Source organism: Solea senegalensis, linkage group LG1 (assembly GCF_019176455.1).
Source record: "Solea senegalensis isolate Sse05_10M linkage group LG1, IFAPA_SoseM_1, whole genome shotgun sequence".
In the NCBI taxonomy this organism is placed as follows: domain Eukaryota; kingdom Metazoa; phylum Chordata; class Actinopteri; order Pleuronectiformes; family Soleidae; genus Solea; species Solea senegalensis.
Window position 1 is genome coordinate 41,061,784 of NC_058021.1, and position 26,970 is coordinate 41,088,753.

General features: G+C 40.9%; 2 protein-coding genes across 8 annotated transcripts in view; both read left to right on the forward strand.

The window, feature by feature from the left end:
* Positions 1-3,709: 3,709 nt before the first annotated feature.
* LOC122767482 (kinesin-1 heavy chain-like) lies at positions 3,710-18,090 on the forward strand. Of its 3 annotated transcripts, none has more exons than XM_044022858.1 (26): positions 3,711-4,100; positions 6,527-6,614; positions 7,806-7,879; positions 7,973-8,077; positions 8,164-8,212; positions 8,295-8,350; positions 8,702-8,789; positions 9,244-9,368; positions 9,467-9,571; positions 9,865-10,010; positions 10,176-10,324; positions 10,688-10,887; positions 11,420-11,488; positions 11,829-12,035; positions 12,122-12,265; positions 12,648-12,836; positions 13,073-13,190; positions 13,709-13,764; positions 14,322-14,431; positions 14,621-14,722; positions 14,810-14,870; positions 15,351-15,422; positions 16,121-16,225; positions 16,307-16,520; positions 17,770-17,827; positions 17,961-18,090. In XM_044022858.1, the coding sequence occupies exons 1-26, from the start codon at positions 3,975-3,977 to the stop codon at positions 17,965-17,967; spliced, it is 2,823 nt and encodes a 940-aa protein (XP_043878793.1). In that variant the 5' UTR covers positions 3,711-3,974; the 3' UTR covers positions 17,968-18,090. The 3 variants fall into 3 exon arrangements, with proteins under 3 accessions (XP_043878791.1, XP_043878793.1, XP_043878792.1); XM_044022857.1 differs by having other exon boundaries at positions 17,770-17,842; positions 17,961-18,027; XM_044022856.1 differs by having other exon boundaries at positions 3,710-4,100; positions 17,770-18,090.
* A 2,507-nt stretch (positions 18,091-20,597) lies between these two features.
* arhgap12b (Rho GTPase activating protein 12b) overlaps positions 20,598-26,970 on the forward strand; it is a 35,420-nt gene continuing 29,047 nt past the window's right edge. For 3 of the 5 annotated variants that reach the window (XM_044022862.1, XM_044022866.1, XM_044022876.1), the window contains exons 1-2: positions 20,599-20,731; positions 24,815-25,574. In XM_044022862.1, the coding sequence (XP_043878797.1) occupies positions 24,894-25,574 (681 nt within the window). In that variant the 5' untranslated portion in view covers positions 20,599-20,731; positions 24,815-24,893. Of the gene's footprint in view, positions 20,732-24,814; positions 25,575-26,970 lie in introns of all 5 variants that reach the window. The other 2 variants (XM_044022860.1, XM_044022861.1) reach the window with 1 other exon arrangement.

Consider the following 26,970-nt stretch of genomic DNA (forward strand, 5'->3'; position numbering starts at 1 on the left):
TGTTATTTAGTTGTGGTCCCTTTGCTCTACTATAAATTGAGTATGTTTGTTTCCTGTGGACAAAACACAATATTTAAGGAGATTTTAAGACATTTTCTGGTTTGACAAACGCAGATTGAGATTTTTTTTTTTTTAACAAACTCCTAATAGATCAATTAATTAAAACTTAAAATTTAAGTTGCCACACTCATAAATGTATATCAGCTTTTGGCTACATAGAAAGTACTAGTGACTGTAGTTTCAATTGTTTTTTTGGTTTTGTCTTTTCCTGGGATTTTATTTTTGCATCTGACAAAAAGAAAAAATGTGGAATATCACCAGCCTTATCATTTAAGGCATCATTGACATGTGTCCTGAGTGCAGCTGTACACAACAGCATTTACAGAGAAGAGAGAAGGAAGAGAAGCAGTGCAAAAAGTGTATGACAATTATGGGTGTATATCAGGGTGTTATTTCTGAACTGTGATGAAGAGTGTAGTAATACGTCAGCTGCAGAAGATCTATTGTATTAGATGGCTGAAACACACTATCACTACCACCATAAGTATTTTAAAGACCGTTTGACTGAAGGTTTGGTATTACTCTAACGATGCAGATAAAAGAACACCGACCTACAAGCCAAAAAACAGATTTTTTTTATTTGACTTTATTTTTTAAATCCCTCCGTGTGCTGTCAAGCTCTTAAGCTGTGCTGAAAAATACTATCTATGTAATGACTACTAAAAATGAACCTGTGAAAATATTATAAGACAATATGTGTGTGTGTCTAAAGAAATAAACAAGTAATGTATTGTATTTTATTGTGAAACACCTATGGACTGGACAATGTTTTTGATACGTTTAAAGGTATTGTTTTGTTGTTTTTGTTTTTGCTCTTTAGGTTTTGTGAACTGTGAATGTATTTAAATCTAAATCAAATATACTTTAGAGAAAGTTTACATGATTGCAGTCACACCTGAAATAATCTTTTTCTAATTAATCTAAGTCTGTTATTATATATTTTATATACCTGACCTCTCAATGAGAGCAGCACAATATTTGAACATCTACTGACCCCTGCCTGCTTTTGAAGATACTGCATTCAAATATTTTTTTTTTTCCATGTTCAAAATTTATTTTGTCTCCGACTAAATAATGTTTGTATCCTCAGGGGTCACATGGTGTTTTTTGCTCATCCTCAACCAACTGATAATGCTCTGATAAATTCATTGCCATCTGCCTCATATACAGAATATAGCAAGAGGGTTTGATATTCCAACCAGAGCAGGTGCTTGGCAAAAATATTTCATCTGAAGATCATCAGGAATTAAATTGTTTTACTTCAAAACTGCTTTTCAGACGTTCAGTTTAGATTTGTGTATATTGACATGAATATTTTTGACTCTTTACCCCTCACATTTAGGAATGTTTGGCTTTTGTGTGCATGCATATCTGTATATATGTGCAGAGATTGTCATTAGATGTACTTGGAGGACTGAGCCAATGTCCGGCCACCTCCCAGCAGCAGACCGATGAGGAGCCAGACATCTAGGATGCCCAGCAGTCGCACAGGGCTGGAGAGACAGATCGCAGAGGCCCAGGTCCCCCACACCCAGTACCCGCTAGGGCCCTGGGACGGGGGGCTTCCCCGGAGACGGGAGATGAGCAGATGGGTTAAATCAAATAACTTGATGGAATTCAGAGATCTTGCTGGTTGCAATATACCCTTTTACCACTAGATGACACTAAATCCTACACGATCAACATAAATGCAAACTACATTGTATTTGGGAGGCCAGAGCCAGGCCCGGCCCTAACCAATTTGGTTCCCCAGGCAAGATTTTAGGTGGATTTTAGGATACAATGCCATTTCTTCTGACATACAAATTAGATTAATTACAGAAAAATTAGCAGAATGCAATGAAGCAGTCAACTGCAGTATAATATAACATATGGGAAACACAACAAACAACAAGGCTTACACCTCTTATATATAAATGTGTGTGAAAGAGATAGTATTTGACTGACTGTTACAAGTCGAGCAAACGTTAGCTAACCAATAATTACGAATTTTTTTCATTGTCAGAAATAATAGCACCTAATAGTTTAAGTAAAAAAATATTGAAAGTCACCACTTTTTTTTCTCCCCCCCCTTTGTTGGCCCCCCTAGATGGCGGTGCCCTTAGCATTTGCCTAAGCCACAGTCCGGCACTGGGCCCAGAGCTTCCCAAAATGCAGAAGTTCAAGGCTTCTAAACAATGATGACCCATTTCCAGATGTTGTGCATTGTTACGTTCAGAGGATTCACTATTTATCTTTTGTATTATTTGTCCATTCCCACTGCCCGTAGAATTGACGCCGTGTTGCGTTCAATGTACGATTACAGGTAGGTCACGGTGAATGTTGCTCCTTAAATTATATTGTTCTTTTGTGGAAAATGCTGCTTAAACTTTACGTTGTCTGTGTTGTAGTAGTAGTGTGAGACGGGATGATATATTTTGGATTATGTTATTCTGAGCAAGCTCTGTGGCGCTTTGTTTTGATTTATGGTTGCTAATTATGTTAGCTCCCGGGCGCTAGCTGATGCTAACGTGCCCTGTGTGGCGTACTGTGCTTATGCGTTCAATGTACGCCGTTAACGCTACAGACAGGTCACGGTGAATGTTGCTCCTTAAATTATATTCTTCTTTTGTGGGAGATGTTACGTTCTCTGTGTTGTAGTAGTGTGAGACGGGAGAATATATTTTAGATTATGTTAATCCGAGCAAGTTCTGTGGCGCTTTGTTTTTTTGTGGTTGCTAATTATGTTAGCTCCCGGGCGCTAGGTGACGTGACCTGTGTGGTGTAGCGTTCAATGTCCAGCGCATGTTGTCGAGGTTACTGCGGTGGTGCTTAAGGAGAATAAACTGTCTCGTCGCCATCAATGATCTAATTATCTGCTTCCCAGAGTGTGGGTTACATTTACATTAGCAAGCATGGTGCACATCATTAAAATAAACATGAGATTACATGTACAATTAAAATACATAGCCCCTATTGTTGTTTATTCTTAGATGTTTTGACACCCAACTTTTCAGCCTCAGGATTCACATAATTCCACCATACTGCCTCCACTGTTAATGTGTGATTGGGGTATTCATTATGGACAAGAACAACGTGCTGATGTTTCAGTAAAGGAAATAAATTACATTGATTCATATGTGTAATTTAGATTATTTGACCAAGTTCAAATGCAAATACATATAGTTTAGTATTTGGTCCCGTGGTATTTGTCTTTATAAATCCTGGGCAGAAGTGGTGACACTTGAGAAATGAATGTTCCAAGAAAAAAAAAAAGAAATTCCATATGTACTGTTACCTGTAATACTGGCAATGCTGAAAGTAATGGCTTAATTCGATTGAAGCTTCCACTACCATGGGAAATGAAACAGGCAGCTCTCTGATGTTCAGCCTATAATCACAAATATATGGAGAATAACTGAACCTACAAATCATTAAGACATTAATGGTTCAAAAAGAACTCTCAAGCAGGTCACTGACACTCGCTGAGCCACAACAGTGACTGGTTTTAAAGTTATAGCTGATCACTTACTATCAGCCCTAACCATGAACTAAATGATCATAAGAATACAACATGACTATACAGTATAAATAGTTCCGATTTCTCCAGCAGATTCTATCAGTGTGACTAGACAAAGGAATCATGTGCTGCATGTAATTTCCTTTTACAGACACTAAAACCAGTGTTTATCTCTGGCCAAGTCATTCCTCTCCATAATCCACCAGTATATTATTCTAGCTTGTAAACCGCTGTCCATTACACAGTGTAAGTAAATAATCGAAAACTGTGTTATATGTATCAGTGTGAACTCTTCATGAGAACTTAGTAAAGAGCCGCGGCAGCATCCGTGTGAGTGAGGGGCGCGTCCTGCCTGTGGCTGCCTGCTGCTCCACTCTATGTGACTGTTGCGCTCCATCCATACACGGCTGCGGAGATGGCGGACCCGGCGCAGTGTAGCATCAAGGTGGTGTGTCGTTTCAGGCCGCTTAACAGCTCGGAGGTGGCCCGAGGAGACAAGTACATCCCGAAGTTTAATGGGCATGACTGTGTTCACATCGCGGTGAGTTTGCGGCGCTTACCGACAGGTAGAGGACAGGGGTACAGTATGTGTAGCGGCCCACTCACAGCACTTGTTATTTAGTGTCGCAGTTGTTGCAGAATGTAAAATTTCTTTTTGAATTATAATGGATTTTTATTTATTGTTATTATTATTATTATTATCATTATTATTATTATTATTATTATTATTATCGTTGTTATTATTATTATGTTGTTCTCAGCCTAGGTTCCAAACTAGTTTTTTGTCACTTCACTTCATTTAAATAATGTGTTATACTGCCAGACTATGCAGAGTTTTATTGAAGGTTTCTCATCGTTGTTTTTTCCAAAATAAGGTTGAACACATTTAATGTACTGGTAAATCTTCATTGAGCTGTTGCTCATGATACTGATGTCTTTTGGAGGGTTGGTAAAACCGTGCGTAATGAAGCCTGTCGGGGTGTCTTTTGCAATTTTCCGCACCAACTTCTCTTGTCAAGTCAAATAAATGTTATTAATATAGCCCAAAATCACAAACAGGATTTGCCTCGGAGGGCCGCACAGTCTGTACAGCAAGTGACACCGTCCGTCTTCACATGTCACATGTACAGAGAGGAAAACAGAAAAAGATGGAGACAATGAGCATTTCACAAATGAACAACATTATTGTCCTCTTGAATGTGAGCAGCCCATTAAAGGATACTGGATAGAGTATGAGCTTAGATAAAAGTGTTGGTTTGTCACATCTGTTGCAAGTGTAATCCACTGAAGTTCTAGTACTGGTTAAATGTGCAGACAATATTACATTTGCATGCAATTGTGTTGGCATAATGTTACAATAATGCTCCTGTGGCTAATATGGCGAGGCAGATTAAAATGGCAGAGTGATGGCTGCGTCCTTAGTTTCAGGGTGTATGCTGGGCATCCCATGGCCTAGTTGAAAGGGAACTTGGCTGGTTGCTGGTTTGAATCCTGACCGTCAAGGGGGTACTCCTGAGTACCCAATCCTCCCTTTCTCCTTATTGATCCATCTAGTGTACTCAGTAGTGCCGGTCCCAAGCCTAGATGAATGCGAGGTTTGTGTCAGGAGGGGCATCTGTAAATCAAATATGGGGTGACCCCAAAAGAGAGGCAGCAACTGAAAGATAAAAGTTTGTGCATTCTGGTTTCACCAAGGACACTCCAGCTAGAGATCTGCACAACTGAGAACAGCCCTCTGGACTAAAATAAAAACACATTAAATGAGACAGGAGATGAGACTTCACTTGAGTATTTATCTTTAAAGAAAATTCTAAATATACAATATGGTTTCTAGTGGTATACTGATTCCACTATCCCATAAAAATGAGACAGTGAAGATGTTCACCATTCTTTCCCAGAAAATTGTATGTGAATGAGGTCAGGCCTTCTTATAGGACATAAGGGACATTATTATATATACATTTTGCTGGTGACTGTTATGGATGCAGCTAAAGATAAGTGGAGTTAGTCTTGGGAAACTAAAACCTCTGATGTTTGTGACCATTGAAAATGAGAAGGATGAAAGGCTGCTTTGTTAAAGCTACTGACTCCAAATCATGATGATCAGTGGCTTCACATGTATTACTGAGAACTGTGTCTCTTATGCCAGTGCAAATCATATCTAATACAGCATTAGATTGGGCCCACGCAATAATATAACTCACCTGTTTGCAAAATAGAAATCTGGGTTGTTTTGCCTGTGTAGTATTTTATTAGGTATGTCTCATCCTTCGTATGTATTTTGATAGTTAACTTCAGTCCACTTGCTAGTAATTTAAAAGTGGTTAATATAGAGAGACTGAGACTGCCACATAATGACATTTGCTTATTGTTTGATTTATTCATTAGTTAGTTGAAATATAGAATAGTTTATTTCACACTATGAGAGTGACCTACACACCACTGACCTCCATGGCTGACACCAAGTGTTGGAGACAGTTGCAGTGGCTGAAGACACATTTGTTGAGAAATGGAAGGCTAATAATAAAAAATAAAAATCTTAATAGCTAAGCCAATAGATATAATTAAGGGGGGAAATTGCTCCTATAATATTCATTCTAAAAATTGAACAAAAAAAGGTAATAATGATGATGATGATGATGTTGAACACACAGCTGACAACTCTCGTGTGGTTCCACATGTGTTGCAGTAGACGCCAGATGCCAGTAAGTGACAAAAGGGTAACAAAATGAGTCCTTTGATAAAGCCCGATGTAGAACTCTGTGTGTATCTTTTCACCTGTATTTCATCTTTATGTAAGAATATCCATTAACAATCTAAGAGACCTTAAGTGTACTATACATGTAAATCTTGCATATGATTAACCTTCTGTTCTCATTAACCTGCCATGTAGAAATGATAACATGAAGTGGAGTTTGTTGAAATTCTTGACACTTCTTATTTTTGCCTCCTCATCTATCTCCACAGGGTAAACCTTACTACTTTGATCATGTATTCCAGTCCAACACGACTCAGGTTGAATTCTATGAAGCTGTGGCTCAGAAAATTGTCAGAGGTAAGTTTTTTATAATGGAATACAGGCTTAAGGGCCTATTTAATACCAGGCACTAAGTCTAATTTAGGTGTCATTTTACCACCCCACACTAATAATGTTTAAATTGCAAATTTAAACAACATGTCATGTGATAAAGTTATATTCATGCCCTGAGTGCCCCACAGGAGTTCCCCCGGCCCTTTAGGCCTATAGACCCTTTCATTGTATACAAGAATACATGCGCAGTTTCGGGTCAGAAAACGTCACAACAGGTAAGCGAACAGCATGTATGTTCACGGTCCTCCACCGAACAATTAGTAATATGTTCTTTCTAGAGCTCCAGCTAGCGATTATTTTCATAATCGTTTGATCTGTTGATTATTTTCTCAATCGTTTGGTCCATAAAATATCAGAAAACTTTAAAAAATGTTGATCGGTGTTCGTCAAACCTGGAAATGATGATGTTTTCAAATGTCTTGTTTTGTCCACAAACCAAAATGATTAACTTTTGATGATTTCTTTGTTATCCAGAGCAAAGAAATTAAGAAATTATTCACATTTTAGACGCTTAAACAATTGGAAATATTATTTTAATCATGAAAAAAGCTTCAAACCGATTAGTTGATTATCAAAATAGTTGTCAATTCATTTATTGATCGATTAATAATCGAATTATCGATTAATTGTTAATTGTTTCAGCTGGTTCTGTCGTTGCGAACAATACCAAAATAAATTAGTACTAGCCAACGGCAATAGTCTGCCTCCCATTCTACTCTCATAGACACTGTGAACCACAAGTAAGCCCCGCCTTTTGGGACCGAAGCGATCTGTTGGGATGATATGGTAAAACAAGTTCTTTATGGTGTGATGGAGCCTGATCATTAAGGGCTTTGTATGTGAGGAGGAGGAGGATTGCTTTCACTTTCACAGTGAAGCTTTTAAACCTAATTCTCAATCCACTGAGCTGTTGAACACCTGGCTGTAAAGATAACGGCAGATGACACCCAGATTAGCTAAGAGTAGTACAACCCCTTGGACAGTGTAGCTGCTGCTGTGAGGTTTTTTTCCCCACTTCACTAACAAAATAGGTTTGGATATGCTCTTAATGCATAGGACCATGTGCTTGAGAGCATACCTGTCAGAAGTTCTGCTCATTCTCTTAAACCCTGCAGCTAAATTCTGGATGTCTTTGATTTGTCTTGATCTGTACAGATGTCCTGGAAGGGTACAATGGGACAATATTTGCCTACGGGCAGACCTCTTCAGGCAAAACACACACAATGGAGGTAACATGGATGCGTTTGCCACTATTAAAATACCCAGTGCTTCGGATTCGTCGTAGTTTTACTATATGTTTTTCTCAAAATTGCCTCCTACAGGGAAAACTCCATGACCCAGACATGATGGGAATCATTCCCAGAATTGTTGAAGACATTTTCAACCACATTTATTCCATGGATGAGAACCTGGAGTTTCATATCAAAGTATGTTTTCTTTCTGGCACTCACTCAGATGCTTTGGTGTGACAGCAAATGTTGGTTAAGTCTCATTAGAGGCTTTTGCTTTACAGGTTTCCTATTTTGAAATTTATCTAGACAAAATCCGGGACCTATTGGATGGTAGGTAAACATTTTTTATTATTCAGACCCCCAATACAAACGGAATCGATTGCTGTAATTATGATTTTCTTTTTGCCCACAGTAACAAAGGTCAACCTTTCTGTACATGAGGATAAAAACAGAGTGCCATTTGTCAAGGTGAGACACATGTGGAGATTTGATGTCATGATGAGCACTTTTATTTTTTGGTGCAACATTGTTTTGGTTCCATAGTACCAGTCACAAGTTAGTCCCTGCTGCTTGTAATGCATTAGCTACAGATGACATCAGGGAGGACACATGGAAACAATGACACACTCCTCATCTGTCTCCGTGTTACAGTCCTCTCAGTCCAAAGTGTATAATAAAATAAAAAAACAAACAAATAATGAGAGAATCCCACTTTTCCTTTGATAAAATATGTAAAGTCTCCTCTTTTAATGACTTCTCTGTGAAGTGATCCGCCCGTGGGCCCGTTTAACACAGCGTTTCCTTGTGATGTGTCCTCAGGGGTGTACTGAGCGTTTTGTGTGCAGTCCTGACGAGGTCATGGACGCCATCGACGAAGGCAAAAACAACAGACACGTGGCCGTCACAAGTGAGTTCATACACTGAGGGCCTTCAGTGCTGCCGCCCCTCATGAGTTCAGTCCCACTGTGTCTCCTGACTGCAACCAGAGATAACTGTGCTCAACACATAACCAGATATGTGACTAGAACATGCAGCAGAAGTGAATTCAGGCATAGTATATACACTATATACATAGATCAACACATTTCAAAATGTGAGATTAATTAGTTAAAAAAGAGTTTGCAAATGAATTAATTGATGAATACCTAAAAGCTGTCCTAAATTTGTAACTATGTATACTATAGTACAGTAAGTATAGTAAATATATGACGTAGACAGATGTATAATTATCACTCAAGGGGCATATCCCATATCCTATATTAACATCACACAATAGTGTCATAATGATCAGTTAACACAATTGTTAATGCACAAGTAAATGTGTGTGTGTGTGTGTGTGTGTGTGTGTCTGCGTGTCTCAGACATGAATGAGCACAGTTCCAGAAGTCACAGCATCTTCCTCATCCACATCAAGCAGGAAAACACTCAAACTGAACAGAAAATGACCGGCAAACTGTACCTGGTCGATCTGGCAGGGAGTGAAAAAGTATGTCTCTCAGTTGTATACGTTGTACAATAATTCTGTGACTGTCTGGATCTAGCATCGTTATGGAATCTCTCCCGCTTGTGTTTGTGTTTTCAAAGGTGGGTAAAACTGGAGCAGAAGGCACGGTGCTGGATGAAGCCAAGATGATAAACAAGTCTCTGTCTTCACTGGGAATTGTCATCTCGGCTCTGGCAGAGGGTTCGGTGAGACAGCCATCACCTGTGTTATCGGCAGTGTTATCGGAATTTTACAGTGTCTAATGTTTGGATAATGAAAACAAACCAAAAAAAAGAATCTGTTTACGTCTCCATTTCCATCATTCATTTTAAGAACAACTCAGAGGTTCAGTTGTTTGACAGGAATAGTGCTTGTTGCTCCACCCGCCCCTGGCCTACACTGCCTGTGTACTATGTGCAATAAAATAGAATGAATATTCAAGGCTGTAAACGCAATATGGTTCGTTTGTGTATGATAATGTACCCATGTCGTCTGTCAGGCTCATATACCGTACAGAGACAGTAAAATGACCAGGATCCTGCAGGACTCCTTAGGAGGGAACTGTCGGACCACCATGGTCATCTGCTGCTCACCGTCCTCCTTCAATGATGCTGAGACCAAGTCTACGCTGCAGTTTGGACAAAGGTGCACACACACACACAAACGTGTGTGTATATATATGTATATGTATATGTATATATATATATATATATATATATATATATATCTCCTCTCATTGATCAGTCATTAGTTGGGTTATGGACACAAATCTGATTGGTGCATTTTTCTCACCTTTCTGTGTTTCATCAGGGCAAAGACAATAAAGAACACAGTGACTCTGAATGTGGAGCTGACTGCAGAGCAGTGGAAGAACAAGTGGACGAGAGAGAAGGAGAAGAACAAAACCCTGAGATGCACTGTTACCTGGCTGGAAAACGAGCTCAACCGCTGGAGGAATGGTGATGACGAGGCACACGCCATCGTTTAGCTGTAGCACGTAATGTCTACGACCTGATAGATGCTTACTGAGACTTTGTGTATATTTAGCATAACTGCAGATTTTTAGAAACTGAGATTACCGTTCTAATCGGGGCAGCAAAAATATTTTTTTTAATTGAAAGCAATGTAGTGATCTCCAATATTATATAAAGAAAGTGAAACTCAACAGCTCACACAATGATCAGACGCTTTGTAACACTCAATATTATATAAAGAAAGTGAAACTCAACAGCTCACACAATGATCAGACGCTTTGTAACACTGAAGAATGAACAGAGAACGGTCGTCATCTTCTCTTTTTCCCCTTTTTTACCCCCTTGCAGGAGACAGTGTGCCAGTGGAGGAACAGTTTGATAAGGAGAAGGCCAAAGCAGAGGTGCAAGCTTTGGACAGTGCACTCAACAACGATAAAGCAGCACCTACAGCAGCCCCCAGCAGTCTGACCGGGGTCAAACTCACAGGTGCTGAGAAAGAGAAGTGTGCAGCAGAAATGGCTAAACTGTACAAAGAACTGGATGAAAAGGTGAGTAAGTGCCTACAGCATATGTTGGTAAATGCACATCATGCTTGCTTCTCCTGTGGCAGTGTACAGACACACATGTGATGTTTGGTTGCTCGGATCATGTCAGTGATCACTAATTAAAAAAGAATGAAAGTTGATTATAGCAAGACATACCAAGTCTGTGAGATCAGACTTGGTATTACAGTATGTATCATAAATCTAATAAACAGTAATATATTGTTTCACATTTGCAAATCATGGCAACAGTGTGTTAGAATATTGCACGTAAAATACATTGATCCACGTAGCAGTACATGTGAAATATTATTATTATTGTTGTTATTATGATTATTAATAATCATAATGATAATCACAATATCTATAATTAAATAATAATAAGAATAAAAAGGTGTGGCTCTTTCCTGCGTTCATGTTGTTTTTCTTTGAACCAGCAGATGGCGTAGGTTTGTGTTGGTTGCAGTGACAATGGTTGAGTGACTATATTTGTCTTTCCCTCTCTCCTTCCGCCCACCTCTCCCCTCTACTCCTCCAGGATGATGAGATCAACCAGCAGTCTCAGTTGCTGGAGAAGCTGAAGGAGCAGATGTTGGACCAGGAGGAGGTGACATTGCACTTCCTCTCTCCTTTCCTCTTCGATTCCCTCCCCTGCCAACTCTCCCTATGTGCCTCAGCTCTGAATCCATTCCTGTTACCATAGATCCCAGGCTAACTGCTGAAAATGGACCATTAGTAGCCCTACAGCTGAGGTCAGACTATAACTCACCCTCAGCAAGCACAGGAACCCTAACATTTAATAAATTAAGAAAAAATGAAGAAAACATTTGGATATAAAAAAAAGGGGGGGGGAGGATTTGTATGATGCTCTTATCATACTTTCAGCACATCTGCCTTTTATTGAATAAACTAAACTGAACATAACTTACCTTGGTCCTTACCCACAGCTCTTGAATTCCTCCCGGTGTGATCATGACACCCTTCAGACAGAGCTCAACAGGCTTCTAGCAGAGAATGAAGCCTCCAAGGAGGAGGTGAAGGAGGTGCTGCAGGCCCTGGAGGAGCTGGCCGTCAACTATGATCAGAAGAGTCAAGAAGTGGAGGACAAAACAAAAGAGTTTGAAGCCCTCAGTGAAGAGCTGAACCAGAAATCGGTACCATTTCACTCATCTGAATACAGTGAAAGTGATTACACTGAACATCCATAGTCACTCTGTAAAGTTTATGTTACTAACAACAGAGCTCCTTGGCCTCCATTGACTCTGAGCTGCAGAAGCTGAAGGAAATGACCAACCACCAGAAGAAGAGGGTCACTGAGATGATGTCATCGTTACTCAAAGACCTAGCTGAGATCGGCATCGCAGTCGGAAGCAATGACATTAAGGTGACCAGTCTTGAGATTACCCACTCGATGGATTTCACTCACTGATTCCAACTTGTTTGCCAAAGTAGTTAAAACACCTGCATGATTTCAGTTTACTGTGGTTTGCGACATGATCCAAAACTCCTTACATGCTCTGGTCTGGACATTTCTTATCTGAAGTTGCAGACATACAGTATTACACAAATTAATTAAATGTTTGTTTTATCTGCCTCATTATTATTATTATTATTATTATTATTGTTGTTGTTGTTGTTGTTGTTATTATTACTAACAATAATAACAATAATAATAATAATAACAACAATACCAATAATAATGCTATTATTATTATTATTATTGTTATGAATGTGGGCCTAGCACGTGTGTTTTCCTCACCCCTCAGCAACAAGATAGCAGTGGTCTAATTGATGAAGAGTTCACTGTGGCCCGGCTCTACATTAGTAAGATGAAGTCTGAGGTGAAGACGATGGTGAAGCGCAGCAAACAGCTGGAGAGCTCCCAGGCCGAGAGCGTCCAGAATATGGCTGAGATGGAGCGGGAGCTGGCGGCTTGCCGACTCCGCATCTCCCAGGTAACGACTGCCTTACTGCTGCCTCTGCCAACATCGATACTGTCACCATGGTGACAAATGTGCCATCTCACTAAATAGTACTAAATCACTTGTTGTCAATGAAATGGCGGCTTAACAAGCCGATTGCTTTCTGCAGGTCCAACAGTTTTCACTGTGGGTTTAAAGGTAAGTGTGCGTTCTGTGTTAACTCTTAATGATTATCTGTGCGTCGCTCTCTTTCACATGTGGGTGTCCAGCATGAAGCCAAAATCAAGTCCCTGACAGACTGTGTCCTGACTGTGGAGCAGAAGAAACGACAGCTGGAAGAAAACGTGGACTCTCTCAGTGAGGAAATAGTCAGGATCAAAGCCCAAGGTGAGCACAGCTCACTGTGCGTCATACACCCATCTGCTACAGTTATGCATTTATACAACTATGGAACCCCAGTACAAATTGGGCTTTCCTGTTGCCCATTTAATGCATATACACAATATGTGTAATATGCAGTTAATAATTATCCACTTATCCACGTTTACTTGTGGTGAACATTTACATGTTTACAGTTTACATATTTTCCTGGAGTTTCCTTATCATCCGGTATCATATTGAGAAAAAAGACATGAGACAAGAGAGGGCAAGTTATCAGAGTAGAGTTTCATGTCAAGTCTAGTCCATCTCGTCCAAATCCTGCAATACGTGTCTTTACTCTGAGAGAAAACGTCAGCTTTTCCATTATATAAATCTAGTGAATAATGTTAAACCCTTCTTCAAGGTCTGCTTTTAACCAATTTATTGTAACAGGTTTTTTTACATGCCACCAACAGTATAGCGAGTAACTTTTCGTCTTTAGAGTTCCAAGTTTCAAACTGGATATTGTTTTTGTCTTCTTGCAGAGAAAGTAAACACAATGGAGAAGGAGAATGAGGTTCAGTCCACCAGTCAAGTCAAGGTACATCTTGCATCGAGTCATCTTGTTAATGAGAGCGGAGGACTGAGCCATAGCTAGGGGCCCTTCCCATAAACTGGTTAAAAATGTGTGGAAAACATCTGAAGTGTTTTTTAACCAAGGATCTTGCTGGTTGCTCTCTTGTTGGGTCAGTTGTTACTAAGCAACCAAAACCTGGGAGTAGCTGACATTACTTTGAAGTTGCTGCAGCCTTAGTTTCTAGTTGTGTTTAACTAGATTACCAGCACTGGAAGAAAAGCTCCGACGTTCAGAAGGAGCGCAAAGTTGAGCCACTGCCCCTTTGCTTTAAAAACCACCCAGGTAAGGAGGTCCAGTTACCTCCTGTAGGGAAACCCCTAGATATAACCAGAACCTGCTGGAGGAATTTGAAATCCCATGTGTCCTCATCCCTGACACTTGTGGATATACCCTCCTTACTGCCTCCACAACCTTATCCATGATGAGCAGAGACATTTGGGGCGGACCATAACAATTATAAAGTGTGTTTTTGAAACGCAAACTCACTCTCGCAATTCATTCTGCCGCCGATGTTTCCTCAGGAAGCTGTGGAGAAGCAGATCCAGTCCCAGAGAGAGACTCATCAGAGGCAGATCAGCAGCCTAAGAGATGAGCTCGATACCAAGGACAAGCTGATCACAGAGCTGCAGGAGTAAGACACCACGTCATACAGTGTTGCTCTCCATAAATGCACCCACGTTGCTCCTGACGGCGTGTGAGAGATGAGTGAATGGGTGAATGGCAAAACTGTAGTGTAAAGCAGCTTTGAGTGGTCATCATAAATAATATAAATACAGAGCATTTAACTGCACGTGTAACTCTGTTGCTGACGTCTGTGCAGTCTGAACCAGGAGATCATGTTGGAGCAGGAGAGGCTGAGAGTGGAGCACGAGAAGCTCAAAGCTGCCGACCAGGACAAGAACCGTCAGCTGCAGGAGCTCACGTAATACCGCTGTAAAACAAAAAACACAACGAAAAATGTGTTGTTTACCTCATTATACTCTAACGTCTTTTAACATCTCTGCTGCAGGATGTTGCTGGACAAACAGGAGCAGGCCAGACAGGACCTGAAGGGACTGGAGGAGACTTTGGTCAGTTATTGGCATTTTCATTCATAAGTGAAAGGGAAAATTCACAAAAAAAATACTAAGCAGCACAATGTTACAGTGTTCATACTGAAAAGTGAAAAAGTACTTTTTTTTCTTAGAAATGTATCATCCCCTTGGGATGAACCATCTCATTTTAGAGGGGGTCCAACACTAAAACACATAAAACAGCATTTCCTTGCTCCTTACTCATATCATTTACGATTACAACTAAAAGCCTAACCCAGCCCTAAACTGAAGTTCATTCTAACAAAACTGTTCCTGATGATGATGACGATGATGATGACGATGATGATGACGATGATGAATAGCAATTCACTTCACTGCAACCACCGCGGGTCATCGTGCTGTTAAACAGTGTAGAATAACTGTAGGATTGTAGATGATAGAATTATGTTTTTATTTGTGGAAATAAGAGCATTGAGATGTTATTCATCACCATTGTGGGTTTATTTTTCCACACAGACTCGGGAGCTGCAGACACTTCACAACCTGAGGAGGCTTTTTGTCCAAGACTTATCTACCAGAGTCAAAAAGGTCACATGTCCATCCATCCATCCATCTTCTACTACTTTATCCTCCAATCTCAGCCACACACACACACACACACACACACGGGGAGAGCATGCAGACTCCATGCAGAAGAACCCGGGTCTTCTTGTCAGATTTAATCTGTTATTATATCACATGTGCTTTGTTTGCTCCAGTCGTGGCTTTTACCTGGAACGAGACGACCAGGCACTCACTCACTCACTCGCTCACTCACTCACTGTGCCCCGTTTCATTTGCACATAATGAAATTTTAATGAATCCAGGGAGCACAACAGAAAGTGACAGCAATAAGTAGGCCATCAGACTTTTTCAAAGGTAGCTGCTGTGAGTTAGGGACCGAGGTCCCTGGTGCCGTGCGTTAATCCAGTCCTCGGGCTGAAGCTTGATGAGATGATCAAAGACCCAGATTTTACTGGCAGGCACAGATAATGTTTGGTGGTGTTTTTTAAAATCCCAAATCTGCAGCCTGGCTCTTATTTAAACATAAATGAGGTTCAAAGGATTCTTTTTGGTAACTTTCTTTTTTTAGACACCGTGTTGCCTTTATTAGCAGTTGCAATATCCAAACTCATCGTTATTATTCAAGTATGTTTTGTTTTGTGTCATTTTCATTCCACGTGATCTGCAAATTTAACAAAAAAATAAATAAAAAATGCTTTTTATTTTTTGCTGTATTTGAGCAGAATGCTAAGAGAGATTCAGAAGAACTGGAGATTACCACTGCCCAGAAACAGAAGATATGTTTCCTGGAGAACAACCTCCAGCAGCTCACTAAAGTCCACAAGCAGGTGAACGTGTGTAAAACACCGAGTTAAACACGAAGCTCATCAGTGTCATGCTCATCCTGTGGTCTCGCTCTCACTCTGAAGCTGGTGCACGACAACGCGGACCTTCGCTGTGAGATTCCAAAGATGGAGAAACGTCTGCGGGCCACGGCAGAACGGGTCAAAGCCCTGGAGGCTGCGCTGAAGGAGGCCAAAGAGAATGCAGCCCGCGACCAAAAACGCTATCAACAGGAGGTCGAGCGCATTAAGGACACGGTCAAGCCCAAAAACATGGGCAGGAGAGCCTCAGCGCAGATAGGTTAGTCCACACGCACACACACACACACACACACACACACACACACACACACACACACACACACACAGCCCCTTAAGTGCCTAACCTAAACCTTTACCCTAACCCTAAAGCCAGTTCTGACCCTGAAAAAGCACTTTAAAGTTGTGGTTTAATTTTTTGGGACCTCACCAAAATATAAATTCAAGTAGACAAACAAAGTCTGGTTTCCGTGACATACATTCATTTCCCGGAGACTTACGCTAACCTTAACCATGGCCTAACCCTAATCCTAACCTCATCCTAACAGTGCAACGTGAGTTCACCTTAAAATGAACTTAATGTTGTTCATTGTAATGTAATTATTTACATGATGCGGACTTTCTTTTTGTTCCCCATAATTAAATGTTCAATTAAATCCAATTCACTTTGATTTGTATATGACATACATTAATAATACATCATTTCTCTAATCTGTGTGATCTTTACGCAAAGAGAACGTTAGAAATGTCAGTTTGTGTTTTCATAGTGACTTATATCATCCACTGTAAACAAAGTTAAGTGCAATTTGTTACCCTGTCTGCAGTTTGCAGCTGTTGCCATGGTTACTACATTTTTTTCTTCTCACTGCTCGCTCCAAAAAAAGAAAACAATGTGCATGGTATTTTCATTTTAGCTCAAACTCAAAATAAATGAGCTGCACAATACATCTGTGTATTATTAGGAATTATTAATGTGGACCCAAATTCTTCTTTTTTTAAAACTCAAGAAAGAAACCAAATACTGATCAACCAAACGATTCATCGATTAATCGAGAAAGTAATCGACGGATTAATCGGTTATGAAAATAAACTGCTGCAACTAACGATTATTTTCATAATCGATGAATCTGTCGATTATTTTCTCTATTAATCTTTTGGTCCATAAAATATTAGAAAACCTTCAAAAATGTTGATCGGTGTTCGTCAAACCTGGAAATGATGATGTTCTCAAATGTCTTGTTTTGTCCACAAACCAAAATGATTCACGTTTAATAATTTCTTTGTTATCCAGAGCAAACAAATGAAGAAAATACTCACATTTAAGAAGCTTAAACAATGGGAAATGTTGTTTTAATCATGAAAAAAGCTTCAAACAGATTCATCAATTATCAAAATAGTTGTCGATTAATTGAGTAATCGATTAATTGTTTCAGCTCTAGGAAAAACATGTTTCTGTGACCAGAATACTTTTGCTCTTTGTGTGACGTGTGTTTCCCCTGATTCCGACACAGCCAAGCCCATCAGACCAGGCCAGCTGCCGGGTGCTCCGCTCATCCCCAGTCTCAACAGGTCCAACTTCAACAGGTTCAACACAAACATCATGTTCCACAGTCGAGCGTTTCTCAGATCACAGATCTATGATGTCATTTTTTTTAACTGGCTGTATACTTCATCCACGTGTCTCCTTCCATTCTCCCTGCAGCTCCTGAGAACGGTGAAGATGTCAGAATACGGCGTGTCTGGATGGATAACGTACGCTCATGGGCGTTATAAGGGTCGCTTATATTCAGTCTATATCTTCAATCTAATCATCATGATTTAAAAAAAATAAAAAATTATTTTAGCACCGTTGCAGATACTTGAACACGTATCTGTTCTTATTACGCACACGTCATTTCCACCAGTAATAGTATTATAAGCCACATCTTGGTGCTGTAGTGTGTGTTGGATGATGCTACAGTACACCTGTAGATCAAAAACAAGCTTTTTTTATTCATTTCACAGCATTCTCTGCATTATTTCTGCCCCATTTCAAAAAGCCACAGCTTGTCAGCTTCCCCCGTTATTGGTTGCAGGCAGCAAGCAACAGTTGTGTGTTTACTTTGTAAACGTATTACAAATGAACATTTTACAAAATCACAATTTGTAATACGAGTGATTTTACACCCGTAACAGTGAAAAACTGTCAGCTCAGTCTACAAAACACCTCCAGTTACAGCAAACGCTGTTTTGTTGAGATACGTATTAGGCTCTACCACAGAAAGCATGATTGATGATTTAACATTTAGAAGTCAGTGAAAGCATTGTCTAAGTGCCTTGTAGTGAGAAATTAGAATAATAAATTAGAATAATAAAGTTAGTAAACACTGTTGTGTATTACATTCTGTTTTCTTGAGCCCTGAGTTTATTTTTTAGTTCACACATAATACACTTAAAATAAATTGAAATGTGAAAATTCTTTGTGGTACAATGATTTACTTTATTTCGTATATTTCATTTATTTTTTATTGTAAATGGAATGGTTGTTGGTTTTTTTTGAAGCTCAGTGATACGCTTTGCTGAGTCATGGAGGCTCACCCTCATCTGAAAACATGGCTTTAGGCAGACACACACACACACACACACAAAAAAGATTTTAGTGACTAACAACAGGCTCACCTAATAAAATATGTCTCATTGGGGTTAGTCAGCACGGACTTATGTGTCAGTATGTGTCATATAACAACACGTCCTAAACCTGAACAATCACTTTAACATGTTTTATTGGGTTAAATGACTTTAAATTAGCAAATAAATGCTATTGTGTTGAATAGAAATATGATTCCTATTGAAAATAATCCAAATACAGTGAATAGTGAAGCAGGTTTTTACAAATGGTGAATGAGTTTTGAAGTATTAAGGATAAATACATCATAATGAGCAGAGTGGGGTGTTGATTTACCATTTTCACTTTCCAAAACATTGAATAAAATGTCCTGGCACTGATGAATACTCACGTCTGTCACTTCCCTCCTCACACCAGCAGGGTGCGTACTTTTACACATCGTCTGTTCCAATACACATTAAGAAGTGATCTCATTAAACCGCGGGACAGAAATCACACGTTACTGTGATATCATGTAAACATTATTATTCCAGTGTCTCTACATAGTATGAGCTGTCCTGCTGTGTTCCTGGAGAATCCGAGTACTAAATCATTCATGAGGCCGTTTGGATGGAGGGGAATACTCCCTACTGTAGGAGGAGGAGGAGGATGTTTATTTATGTTTTAATAATATGAAAATGTGATATATGGTATGACAACATGAAAATACATTTAAAACAATCCTGTTAAAGAATAAGAAATTGTGCCATTTTATGGTGTGTAAAATGTAGATGCAATTATTTTATTATTATTGTGTAAATGATTGTAGACTATTGTTTTAGGTCAACTATGAAGGAGCACGATGTTTTCACAATAGCCCACAATGGACCAACTAAACTAACTGAAGGCCACATAGTTGGTTTTAAAGGTGAGGGATATTCAGCTGCAACATGCAGTAAATAAACAATAAATGTCGTTAAATGTTACACACTGCACCTTCCAGGTGATTCCAGGTGATTCCCTGAACTCCCTCCAAGAACCAAGAGCCAAGAAGAGAGTGTTCGGCTGCGGCTGCGGGACAAAGCCTATAAGAGGGAATGCTGCGTCGGTTCCCAATGGGTTGACTAAGTGTGACAAGCTGAACGGAAACACGACGAGTAGAATGGGAAAAGGGTATAGTTTTTCTTCAAAATAAGAGCACACGCGCGCGCATACATACACGCAAAGGAATCAATACAAATTCAACATGACATGAATCAAAATAATTTAATTTTAATTAAATTAATCACAAAACAACATATATATTATTTTTTATAATCACAAAATAATATATATTTACATATGTTATTTTGTGATTCATTTATTTAATTACAATTTATTTATTTTTATATATTTATTTCTTATTTTTATATATATATTATTTTGTGTTATTTTGTATATCACAAAATAATATATGTAAATATTATTTTGTGATTCATTTATTTAATTCCAATGAATTTATTTATTTATTTATTCATATATATTTAATTTTTATTTTATATATGTATATATAAAATCTTTGCAATGATACATATATATATATATATATATATATATATATATATATATATATATATATATATATATATCATTACAAAGGTTTTAAGGAGGACAGTAAACGTGGAGAGCTCTTATTTTCAGCCATTGTGGCATGCTTTTACTTTGGAAGTTGTGACCGGAAGTGCCCCGTGTTACTGCTACACCAGACTTGACAGCGCGCAGAGAGGACAGACAGCAGGTTTGCTGCTACTGCGGACAGTGAAAGACAGAGACAAAGTTAGCGTCCTCCTCATCCTTCTCTCGGCCCTGTCTGTGGTCACAGGAGACAGCGACACACAGTTACTCGGGAGGTGGGTGTGTTTCCTTTTCGCTGCTATGCTTTTCTGTCGCCTGCCTGCTCACAGAGAGACTATTGGCTTGTGTCGGAGTTACTTTGTTGCTATGCACGCTGTTGCAGATCTAGGACGGTTCGTGTCCGAGTGAACCTGCGGGGTGTTTTGTTTCCACGCTCGAAGCCTCTGGAAATGACTCTGAGGTTCGTGTGTAAAACAGCAATATTCATTTGTTTCACTGGTCTCACCACTTTGACACATGTTACCAGTTGGTTTCATTAGACATTCCACGTGATAGCATCAGATTTGTGGGGCTCATTTGCGCCCCACGTAGCCGTTCTGAGGAGGTCTTCTTAGGCCTGCCCTTCCCACGCTCCCTGGATGTTTCTGGAGTCCGAGCAGCTTTTAATGCATATGGATTTAAGTCCTTTGTGTTCTCCCTCTCTCCCTCTGTGTGTGTGTGTGTGTGGCTTGAAGGGACCCTGCCCCCCACCTATGCCCCCCTCTCACCATCTCCACCACCGCAACCCTGCCCCAGGCATGCTGTCTTTGGCCAGACACACACACACACAGCTTGTTTTGGGGGCTTTCACACTGCGCTTCTTCTATGACAAAATGAGAATGAGTCCATGCTGCAGCTCGTGCGTGCTCACGTGCAGCAGCAGCGGCAGCAGCAGCAGCAGCAGCACATGTTGGCGTGGATGCTGCTGCTGCTGTTGCTGCTCAGATGGCCACATCTGTTTTGAATGAAGCGCAGGGACAAAGGCAGCCGGGGTCTCAGTGGCTGCTCTGCAGATGTACACGGACTAAAGCACGGGTCGTGATTCATGTGATGATGATGATGATGATGATGTGTGTGTGGATCTTGCGTTTGCCAGATCGAGTTGTGAGTGCTGTATTGTGCCATAACGTCTGTTCTGCTGGTATTTTCTACCTTTATGGCACTGATTCAACATGTTGCAGCCTGCTCGTGTGCAACAGCAGCATTCCTCCTCAGCCAAAGAGCTTCTACAGGATGAACACATCCAGGGTTGCCCTCATTTATTTCCTTTGAAATAATTCTAAGAGAAAGGGAAACTAAATGAAGGATTATTATTGCGACACACACAGCGACTTAAAGGAGATTTCAAACCATTAAGAAATATCATGTGTCATGATAAAGTGGAAGAGTAAGGAGTTCCTCGACTTGTTAGGAACGGCAAATGTACATTGACTGTAGGAACACGTAAGCAGTTGCTTTACATAGTTTATATTTAAAAAATGGATGTAGTTTTCAGGTTTAGACAGTAAAGTCAACCAGGAAGTGAAAATATATTCAATATCACTTAACTGGAAATCAATTAAAAAAAGTACGCCTTCTTCTCACTTGAATTATGATGTCAGTAAACATTTTCCTGATTAGTTAATGGTCTCTATTTAGAGATGCACCGGAAATCTGGCCACCCAAACATATCGGCCGAAAATGCCCAAAAAAGGCATTTTTCAGTTTTCAACACAAAACCACCGGAACAGGAAGTCTACACACCTGTCTATTCCCGCTTAGAGTTTGTCTAAGATCAGTTTGGAACAGCAATGAAACTGTTCCAATGAGAACAGCACATGTTAAATGCTGCAACGTCTCTAAGGATACGAAGAGAAGCGCACAACGCAGCAGTGATGCGTGCACTCTCGTTGTGTGATATGTTCGATGATTGTCATAGTTTAGTCACAGAAGGACAAACAGCGAGTGGTGAGACGCTGTAGTTCTGTACGTTTGGAACCTGCTGAACATGTTGTGGCTCGTGTGGTTCCGTCACTGTATGATTTCCAGTAACGGTTCTGTGGTCCTAGGGTTAGAGTTAGTCTCCTTCTACTTCTGGGTCAAAGAGGACATTTTGGTGCATGCTCACTGTCTGCAGATAGTGAGTCCTCATAAGCTGGGTTTCCATTATGGTACAGTATGGTAGTGTTGTAGTCAAGACCACCTGAACCGAGACCAAGACCACAGTGTATTGAGACCAAGACTTTGAGTGGTCGAGACCGAGGCAGTTAAAGTTGGCGTCGCTTTGCAGAATTTACACGTTGCGCTGTGTTTTCTTTTGGAGGTATTCATGCAGAAAAAGTCTTTGTGGTTCAGGGTCAACACATTTTATTATAGTTGAGTTGGCTCTGGAGACCAAGACTGATCTCGAGTACTACAGCACTACAGTATGGTACGGTTTAGAAAGGTAAAGCCCTCGGTTAGTCAGTACCTTTACTCGGTAGACGGGGTGTTCGCTGTGCTTAGCCTGATGTTGTACCTGTGTGCCGACAATGAACGTGACACAACCGGCGACAACAACAGCACAGCCGGTTTGTGGCCGTTAGTCGCCAAGCTTTGTACGAGATAGACTGCAGGCGTGTTACTCTGGTAAGGTTAGGGTTTACGTGTTTCACGCTGGAAACACGCCAATAAACACACAACAACAGACATGCTTTTCATCCACAGTGACTGGTACATGTGCTTTGTTGACATCATGGCTGACACTCGTCCTGGGACAGACTGGGCTGTCGTCACCCACCCCACACACACACACTGCCATGGTGTGTGTGCTTCGTGGTGATGGAAAAACCCAGAAACAATTGAAGCTCATTCTGAACATGCAGTCGTCTCTGATGAGCTTCCACTTTAGCGCAGACCGTAAATCTATTCTGAGAGTGTAGCTGCCAGTCTTTGTGTGTGTGTGTGTGTGTGTACATATTCCTTTACATAAGCATGGCCTGCTTATAGACTGAGATGCTGTCATGCCTCACCAAGAGCACCTGCTTTTACCGCGTGCACTTCCAAGATGTAATTCCGTGGCGGCTGCTATTTCAGGGGAGGGAGGAGAGGAGAATTTGATATGAAGGAAGTCACGGCTCAGCAGCGGCTCCTCTGCTGTGAGATTTAACCTGGTTTTTATTTAGATTAAACCACAAAGAAATTCTCCCTGTCAGATAGATCAGTGACGCGACTCGTCCCAGAACAAACCCTGCAGGAATGGCAAGGGGCTCAGCTGTTGTGTGACTCGAACGCTAACCCCCGTGTTTTTAAAACAGTTTTAGACTCACAATTGACCTCAAACCGCTGAACTGGGTTCAATGGAACAACGGAGACACTTTATTTTTGCAGTCTGTGAGGGGATGACAGCTTTGACGAGTCACTGTAGCCACTGGATCACGTGCCGGGTCGGCGTGTGGGGTCATGTCATGTCGTGTCATCAGGTTACCGGGCTGGATATCCTGAGCTGTGGTGGTGTAGGTTTTCAGAACAATCAGTGTGGACTGCGTTGTGTGTGGTGGTTTTCGTGTTGTTCGGAGGGAGGACTCGCTCTGTGGTGTTCTTCAGTCCATTCACCCGGCGAGTGCGTCCGTCTGGGAGAGGATCGTGTGTCACAATGTGGGCGTTTGACAGCACTCTGGTGTTAATTGGATGAGAAATAAGGTTGAAGTGCGACAGGCTGGGAGGTTTGAGAGCCGTGTGCATGTTGGAGTTAAGATCGGGCCCAAAAACATTTTAGTTTGGGGCTTTTCCAAGGGCGTAGGTTTGTGTATGGACGGTAATAGCCCCATCGTCCGTACCAATATAATACCAATTGAAGTGGGGCACGGAAGCAGCCGCGCTCTACTCTGCCAAGTTTATTTCAGATGGAGTTGACTGGGCTCAAAAAACTACGAGGGCCCATGTTCAGTGGTCGAAGTATTTGCTTAGTGTGCTCAAGCCCATCTGTTCCCTGTGAGAGTGTTTTCTTCCACTGCAGGCGACAGCGAGCCTCAAATCATCTCCACAATGGATGTTTACTTCTGTTTATGAACGGTTAACGGTGTTTTGTTAGAGGAAAGACAACGGTTTCTTACTCTTTACATTTTTTATGTTATTTCATTTCTGATTTACAACATAGACAGGACGTCTGTTAGTGTGTTTAATTTACTGTGCTACAGAATGTGGAAGTTCTAGCCATTTATTTATTTTCCTTTAGATTGATTTTTTATTTTATATATATATATATGTGTGTATATATATATATGTATATGTGTATATTTATATATATATATATATATATAAAAAATAAAAAATTCTGGTCTTCTTGTGTTCTCCTGCAGCCCGGCAGACATGACGAGCTCTCCAGGCCTGTGTCGCTGAGCTGTTGAATCCAGAGTTCACGCTCTCGTTCTCACCGCCATGGCTGACAGAGAGGGACCGCCTATCCCCCCCGGCCAGGTCTACATCGAGGTGGAGTATGACTATGAGTACAAGGCCAAAGACAAGATGGTGGCTATCCACCAGGGAGAGTGTTACCTGCTGGTGAAGAAGACTAACGAGGACTGGTGGCAGGTGAAACGAGAGGAGGGAACGAAGGCCTTTTATGTGCCGGCACAGTACGTCAGGGAGGTACGCCGGGCGCTCATGCCCCCTCAGAAGCCCACGTTGCGGGCAAAGCCCACTGTTTTGGATATTTGCCGGGCGTCCGACGAGAACCTCAACAGGCCTCTGCTGGAAATGTCCAGCTTTGGACGTCCGTCGCCGTCCTCTACCCCGTCACCGTCCTACGACCGCGTCACACCACCTGTTCTACCAAAGGATGGTAACCAGAACATGGGGAGTCCCCATCACTGCAAAGTGGTCGCTGAGCTGGTGCTGCTTCACAACAACAACAACCATCACCATGGCAACATCGCCACGCTCCCACAGACACGCGCAGACTCGCCTCCCCTCAGAGTGGGGGACAGTGATAACAGAAGTCCAGACAGCGAAAAGACCGCACCACCACCGTGTGGCCCACCAGGAGACGGTCTCCACAAACTCCGCAACGATTCAGAGTCTGGGGACGAGCTGAGCAGCAGCTCCACGGAACACATACAGGTAAGATGCTACTTTACGCTGCTTCACAATGGTGTCCTTCCACATCTGATGCATTTCATCCCTTTTGTTGCTTTGTGCTTTCTTTAATAGTTTAAAAGATTGCAGAAATGAGTCATGTCTGAGTTTTTAAGGGCAAAACATAAGCAAGGTGGCTCCTGTACTTGTGTTGCAGCACTGATTCCAATCTCCATTGTGATTGTGGTTCCCTTTTCCCTGTCTTTCATCCTCCCTGGTTTATTTCCCCCCTCTTCTCATCAGATTTTTGGTGTGTAAGGTTCTCAGAGACTTTCTCTTGTGCCTCGTTTTCCAGAGTTGACAAGTTGGGGGTGTTTATTAAGATCTTCTTCTCTTGCCTTTTAAAGTACAATTTGTCTGCCTTGTACAGATGTGCCAGCTGTTGCTGTCGGGCCATTAAAGACTAAATGGTCTGTTCACAGCTCCATGATTAAATGTAGGGTTTTAAAAATGAGTCTTCAGGTACATTTATTATAAGGAAATGCCTAAAACACAGCTGCTAGGTTGTTTTGGGTATGTTTGTTTTACACTTGCTGGTGGTCTTGTACGTCAGCAACTCTATATACTAATTAATAATATTATCATTCCTGGACACCTGGGTAAGCAAATCGAGCGGTGTTGTGTTGTTATTGTCGTACCTGCGGCGGTAAAGAAACCTGCCTCTCAATATTCAGTTTAAATGCCTCAATAATAATTATGTAATAGTAATAATTATGTAAATAATAGTAAATTATGCAATAGTAATAATAGTTCCTTGCAATGACAGGCTTTTCAGAATGTTTTTGTAAAACTCTGTCACACTATCTCTGTCCATTGTGTAGCTTCAGCCGCTCTACTGCCTCTACCTTTGACCTTAGAGGAGGTGCGCTCGATTTGCTCACCCGCTATTTGCTTTGTACCATGTCATGACCGGGGCTCCGTACTAATAGCTTTGCTTAGAGTGGTACAGCCATAGATCTGTGACTTCATGTGCTAAACTGACATTTCAAACCTTGTAACAGTAAAAATGGTCCTGAACTGACGTAATAACAGCCGTTATTATAATGCTGGGAGACAGATTATACCCTTGTTATTTGCATAAAGGAATGGACCCCACAAAGGGTTATTATAGTTTGTGAGGTCCATGTCTGATTTAGTGAATTTCCTTATCCTTCCTCCCTCACCCGATCCTTTCAGAGCCCAGACTGATAAATTTGACCCCCTCCCTCTTCCATGATATTTGTCTCATCTGGCTTAAAGAGAGAGAGAAGACGGCATGATCTGGGAATTATCCTTCCTCATCTGCAGTGGAAGTAGTTCACAGTAGAAATGGAAAGTTGACTGACGGTTTGAGTCCAGGCGGCTTTTCCTCAATGAGCCATTTTTAGGGTGGATGCGCCGC

What these genes read in the sequence shown, in the direction of transcription:
- LOC122767482 (XM_044022856.1), top strand. Translation starts at nt 3,975, where the DNA reads ATGGCGGACCCGGCGCAGTGTAGCATCAAGGTGGTGTGTCGTTTCAGG. An exon ending in AGATGTTGGACCAGGAGGAG is followed by an intron (nt 11,489 to 11,828) that starts GTGACATTGCAC and finishes CCTTACCCACAG; the next exon opens with CTCTTGAATTCCTCCCGGTG. An exon ending in CTGATCACAGAGCTGCAGGA is followed by an intron (nt 14,432 to 14,620) that starts GTAAGACACCAC and finishes ACGTCTGTGCAG; the next exon opens with TCTGAACCAGGAGATCATGT.